This window comes from Alligator sinensis, unplaced genomic scaffold (genome assembly GCF_000455745.1).
Source record: "Alligator sinensis unplaced genomic scaffold, ASM45574v1 scaffold1301_1, whole genome shotgun sequence".
NCBI lineage: Eukaryota > Metazoa > Chordata > Crocodylia > Alligatoridae > Alligator > Alligator sinensis.
Window position 1 is genome coordinate 1,030,156 of NW_005842575.1, and position 5,733 is coordinate 1,035,888.

General features: G+C 48.5%; 1 protein-coding gene across 1 annotated transcript in view; it reads left to right on the forward strand.

Moving 5' to 3' along the window:
- The window catches only part of FSTL1 (follistatin like 1), a 28,057-nt gene that overhangs the window by 17,667 nt on the left and 4,657 nt on the right, over nt 1–5,733 (forward strand). Inside the window, exons 6-9 of the mRNA XM_014524112.2 lie at nt 1,209–1,327; nt 2,610–2,722; nt 3,751–3,861; nt 5,271–5,368. Of these exons, the coding sequence (XP_014379598.1) occupies nt 1,209–1,327; nt 2,610–2,722; nt 3,751–3,861; nt 5,271–5,368 (441 nt within the window). The remainder of the gene's footprint in view (nt 1–1,208; nt 1,328–2,609; nt 2,723–3,750; nt 3,862–5,270; nt 5,369–5,733) is intronic.

The window sequence follows — 5,733 nt, forward strand, 5'->3', positions numbered from 1 at the left end:
AGCTTTGTGCAGCTCACTGGTACACTTTGAGCATGGTCACAAACCAGCAAGGCCTACATCTTCAAGGGCCTTGTCTCAAAGGCAGTTATGTCTCTTGTTCGAGAGTTAGGAAACAGTACCTTTTTACCAGAGTCCTCCAGCACAGGACAAAGCTGTCATTGGCAGAAAAGACAGTCTTCACTTAACCTGGATCTGCAGAGAACACTAGCCCCTTGTTGGAAATGCTGGGGCAACATGTGAGGGTTATGTACTGTTTTCAGTGAGAATAAGGGCTTTCCCTGCCCTAGCACTTTCCAGAGCAGTCTGCAGCCTCTGAGCACAAAAATGGAACAAGGAGAAGAAGTGACTTGCCCTCCAGCTAAAATCCTCCATCATCTATTGTAGGACTCTAGGAATGGGATACAGTTTTCTCATCAGTACAGTACATCCACCTCTGAGGCAGGACACAGCTGCTACTGAGGAGTGTATCGGTTTGGGGCAGGAAATGAAAGAGAGCTTTGCATGAAGATGAAAGTGCAGAAGGAATTTAGGAAGGCAGGAGTGTAATTATTCTTGCTGGAATTCAACCAGAATATTGGGGCTAAAAACTGTCCATTTTAGAGCCAGGGATTCCTTAGCTGCCAGAAGTGGCTAGGCCAAGAGGCATTCTGTTTTTTCCAGTCACTTGAAAGAAGACTGACACTAATGTGTTGGGGAAGGTACTTGACAGAATCTCTAACATGAAGCAGAGGCTGACAAAGCACCCTAAGGCACAGCATGCATTTCCCTAGTCAAAAAAAGTCCCCCGTTCAGTGTCAGCAGACAGCAACTCTTCCTGTGATTGTTTTTCTAGATCACTGGCATTAGACAAGATTTTGGTGTTATACCTGTCTGAAAGGCAGCATGAGCTGCAACAGAGCACCAGCTAGGACAGGTCAGAAAGTTCACAGAGTCCAATTAGAACCAAAGGAGGAAGTGATACTGTCTTGCTACGGCCATAAATCAAGCCCACTACACCGCCCCAGCTCTACAGCTGTTGGCGTACCACCCCTCTCCCAGCCCCAGGCACTGAATAAGCTCCCTAAGCCTCTGTTGCCTTCCAGCATAGTGGAGGCTTTGAAAATGCGAAGTGCCATGTGGTGCTAAGTACAAGCACATGGCACTTCAGGAAAGGGCCAGGAATGGGAAATGCCTTAGCCTCTTTCATATGCTTTCTTGTGTCCCCGCAGAGTTTTGATGATGGTGACTCTCGCCTGGACTCCAGTGAGTTCCTGAAGTTTGTGGAGCAGAATGAAACAGCCATCAACATCACCACGTACATGGACCAGGAGACCAACAAGCTACTCAGGTGGGCTGGGGCAATGAGGTAAAAACAGGTGTGATGGGGGAGCTGACTGCTTGTAGCCCATCAAACACCCCAGGGAAGCATTCTTCTACATGGCAAGAGAAACTAAACAAATCCTTTCTGTTTCTCCTGTACCATTTATCTGCAGCCCAAGGAAAGAGCCTTTCATCCAAGGGTGGTTGCGGGGGGCGGGCTGTAAATAAACCAGCCTGTGTGCTGTGCACAGAACTCTTCCACGTCTGAGGCTCCTTGGGAGCTGCCATTTTCTGGTATCTCTGACTGGTTTTGGAACATGCAGTCCAAGCAGGTTGGGCTTTCTGTGTTTTGGTATGTGCTCGGTAAGAAGCATAATGGCTGTCAGAGAAGGGCAGGTACACACTGATGTCCCAGGGACACAAGGGCTTTCCGCACTGGGACACTGAGGACCTTGGTAACTCAGCACTGAATAATGTCCTCAGTGTGCCTCACACCCAAAGGGAGTCCTGCAACTGACTGCAGGGGTAGCATTACTCTGGGGATGCACTTATGTGATGATGGGAATCTGTGTTTGCTGGTATGTTCCTCTAGGTACAGGAGCCTGTGGTGTGGGAGCATGCAAGTGTGCATGTGGCTCGGAGAGTAGGAGCATGAACAGACATACATTTACAATGCTTTAAAGTTGGGAGGCAGGGGGAAGTTGCACTTAACAGTCAAGAGCTCATGTGAGCTGATCCAGTGCGTTTCATCTGTCCACTCCTAACCTTCAGTTAGTGAAACTAAACCACATGAATGCAATGAGAACAATTAATCCCTGAATGAAATGAGAAAATGATGGCAGCTCAGCTTCACTTTCTATAGTTTAAGAGCAGACAGGGGATCAGTTATTCCAGATTTGGCTTTATGGTGGCAAATCCTCCCCCTTTAAAGTAGGGTAAAAGTTCTGTCTGTCTGCAATCCAAGTGAGGCAGCCTGTAGCTTTGTCACAGTGGCAAGAGCCTATGCCAGCAACATGGGGCCCTGAAACAGCCACAGGAGGTCTCAAACACTCCTCAGCCCTGCAGTGAATCTGATATTAAAGTAGCATGGGTGAGGCTGAGCTGGAGATGTCTTTCTTCTTGCCATTTACCAGCAAGAGAGCAGCCTGAGCTCATTTCCCCTTGTCTGCACCTTCTGGCATCTCTTAAAATAGGCGTTTTGCAGGCCTGGCCTGAAGTCCCAGCACTGAGTGTTCAGGAGGACCAGGAACCCCCCCGCAGGGGTGGGATGCTGAGCCCCAAGCAGATTGTGTGTGTTTGTTTCCATTCAGGGGACTCTGTGTGGATGCCCTCATTGAGCTGTCTGATGAAAATGCCGACTGGAAACTCAGCTTCAATGAGTTCCTCAAGTGCCTCAGCCCATCCTTCAACCCGCCGGAGAAAAGTACGGGCTTTCCCTTTGCACCAGGGGCAGACAGGCAACAGGAAGGGAGGAGGGGAGAGGTTGGCTTTGAGTTGGGCACAGGGGACTGGCACCTATGAGCTTTGCTACTTCTACTCAGCCAGTACACCTCACTCATGGCCCTGCAGCTCCCCCTACTAGTTCACCCACCAGCTTCCCACACAGCTCTGCCAATGCCCCTTTCTCCTCATGTACAGAATCCCCTGCTATTCCAGTCTTGGTGCCCTCTCCCTCTCTGGCACTATAGTCCTAACTGCCTGCAGCACCCCCTACCATTATGGAGAATGGGAGATAAGTTTCAAAATCAGGGAGGAACATTTGTCTGGGAGATCAAGGCAACTGTTCAGCAGTGAATGAGGAGGAGTGTGTTTTATACATCATTTTGGAGGATCAGATGAGACCAAAGTCAAGCCCTGTTCTGCCTTTCAGTTACCAGACACCCTCCCTGACACACATCCCATAAGCTTTTGGACCCAGCTTAGACTTGCAGTGTTCCTGGAAACTGCTCAGCGTTCTAATGATTAAACATTCTACAGTGGCTGATTGAATTTTCTCATTCGGCAGTGCTCTCTCCATCACTCAGGTGGTACCAGATTCAAGTCCGAGGCTGGGACGGTTTTAGTGGCAGTGGCAGAGGTCCATAAGGCTGTACTTCTGGAGAGCCATCTGCTGGAACTCTGTGCTGTCCCTTTTAGTGGGATGTTCGACGGTCACACTGATATTATCTGCCATCCTTTTCTGCACAAAACAGGACTGAACTTCCCAGGCAGGAGAGTTGGTCCTCTAGTTCACTACCCAAATAAAAACGCTAGGAAAACCCTGAGGTTTTTTTGTGGGCAAAATAAAGAATAATTTAAGAAGTGCTTGGATTGTTTCACTGTGGGGAATAATCATAGTTAATCATCAGAAAAGTTTTTGCTCCTCTTTGTACAAAGGGGCTTCCAGAATTTCAGTTCTGGTATCTGCCTCATCCATCACACCCCATGCCCTTTCACCTGTGCCTCTTCCAGAATGCGCCCTTGAAGATGAAACCTATGAGGATGGAGCAGAGACCCAAGTGGAGTGTAACAGCTGCGTTTGTGCCTGTGGCAATTGGGTGTGCACTGCCATGACCTGTGATGGTAAGTATGACCTGCTCCAGGCTGGGGAGATGAGAAGGGCTGCACTCAGATAAAGGAAGGTTGTGATCTCTAGCTGTTTGGGTAGCAGTGGGCACCTGTATCTCTGATTTTTGTTCTCAGATCTTCCTGGGACACACTGAGAGAGCTACTTGCCCTTTCTGTCTCCAGCTCCTGTGAAATTAGAACTGTGATCCTGATAGGAGTGATGAGATCCTTTATGCTAGGACCCGATCATGACATCCTGGGAATAAAAGCTGTAGAGAAGGAAGATAACATGTTGGTGTGAAGCATGGTTGGCCATCCCTCTTTTGTCCCTTGGGGTGTTCCCCCTGAATCAGAATCCAGCTTGGACAGCAGTGCCACAAATTAAGTCCTAAAGAATTGTTCGTTGCAGGCTTCCCATCTGGAGGACAGCCTTCTCTTAGAGGGAGAAGACAATGGATCCTCTGTGTAAAACTCTGAAAGATGCTTTCTCCTCTTTACAACCAGCTGGGTTTGCCCTCCCAGTTCTACTCTGCATTCTTCTTGCCCCCTTCCTTAGTAACTAAGGTCTTTACCTGAATATAGCCCCTTTCCTTTTTCAGAGATTGCCATCTCCTTCTGCAAACTGTCAGCTCTGATCCACAAGGAGATACCAGCCCCCTGACCAGATACAGGGACAGTAAAACAGAGAAAAGTATTTTTATTATTATCAAATGATTTGCAACATTTCTTTGGTAATACAGAATGGAGGCCTCTGAATTAAGCAGCTGTTAGTTTTTGTCCCTTAATTCAGAGGGGACGCTGTTTCACCCAGGATGCTGTAGACACTACTATCTTATCAGATAGGCCCAGGGTGGCTGGAAGATTGGCTGCCTGGATCAGTAGATGCAGCTATGAGATCATGTGGCAACCAAGTGCTTTTAAGGTTCAGGGAAGCATGCAGTGAGGCAGCAGTTCTTTTTGCTTCTGCTCCCATCTTAGCTATGATTGGAGGCTCTTGTTAAAGGAGTAAACATATCTGAACAGCATTACATCAGCTAGATGCATCTCTTAAGCAGAATTCCTGCTTTCATTCAGCATCAATTATTGCCTTATCACTGGCCTGAGAAATGCCAGAGGAAGCACATTTTCCACTTTAGTGGACTGCATGGTGTCTGCTCTTATCTACAAAAACATTATTTACCCAGCCAAATAAGTTGGGGAAATAGGCAGAATTTAATTCATCCCTTATACATTTAATTTTTTATTAATTTTGTATTGGAAGAATTGTGTGGATGTACACCTCAGAAAGTAGGGCAGACACTACCCTTTTGCCTTATAGGTCAGGGCACCTTTTATTTCTCTAGAAAAAGCCCCAGCAAGTGTAAAGTTCACTGTGGTCTCAGCCAGGTTGAGCCTATCCTGATTTTCTGCTCTTGGGTTTGTAGGAAAGAATGGGAAAGTGTCTCCTCGGGGGCAGCAGCGCCATGAAGACCTGACTGAGGAGGAGCTGGCCAGATACGTTCAGGAGCTGCAGAAGCACCAGGTTAGGAGTGGGTAACACTGATGGGGATGGTGCTGAGACGTAGATGCTCCTGGGAGTGCATTTGCAGTCCTGTGGGATAATCAGGAGCCTTCCACCTGCTGGTAGCTTTCCCAGTACAACTGCAAGGTTTTTCCCTAGGTCAGGAGTTGGTAACCCCTGACACGCGTGCCAAGCATGGCCCGTGAGGCCATTTTGCTTGGCACACCATGGCCAGCCCTAGCTCTGGGTAGCTGCTGCTAGCAATGGAGCCTGGGCTGCTCCCAGCAGGACTTGCAGTGTCCCGGCTGCCTGCTGTGAGCAGCCCCGGCTCCCAGCTGGCAGCAGCTGCCCAGAGCCGAGGCTGGGTTCAGCTTGGGGGGGCCCAA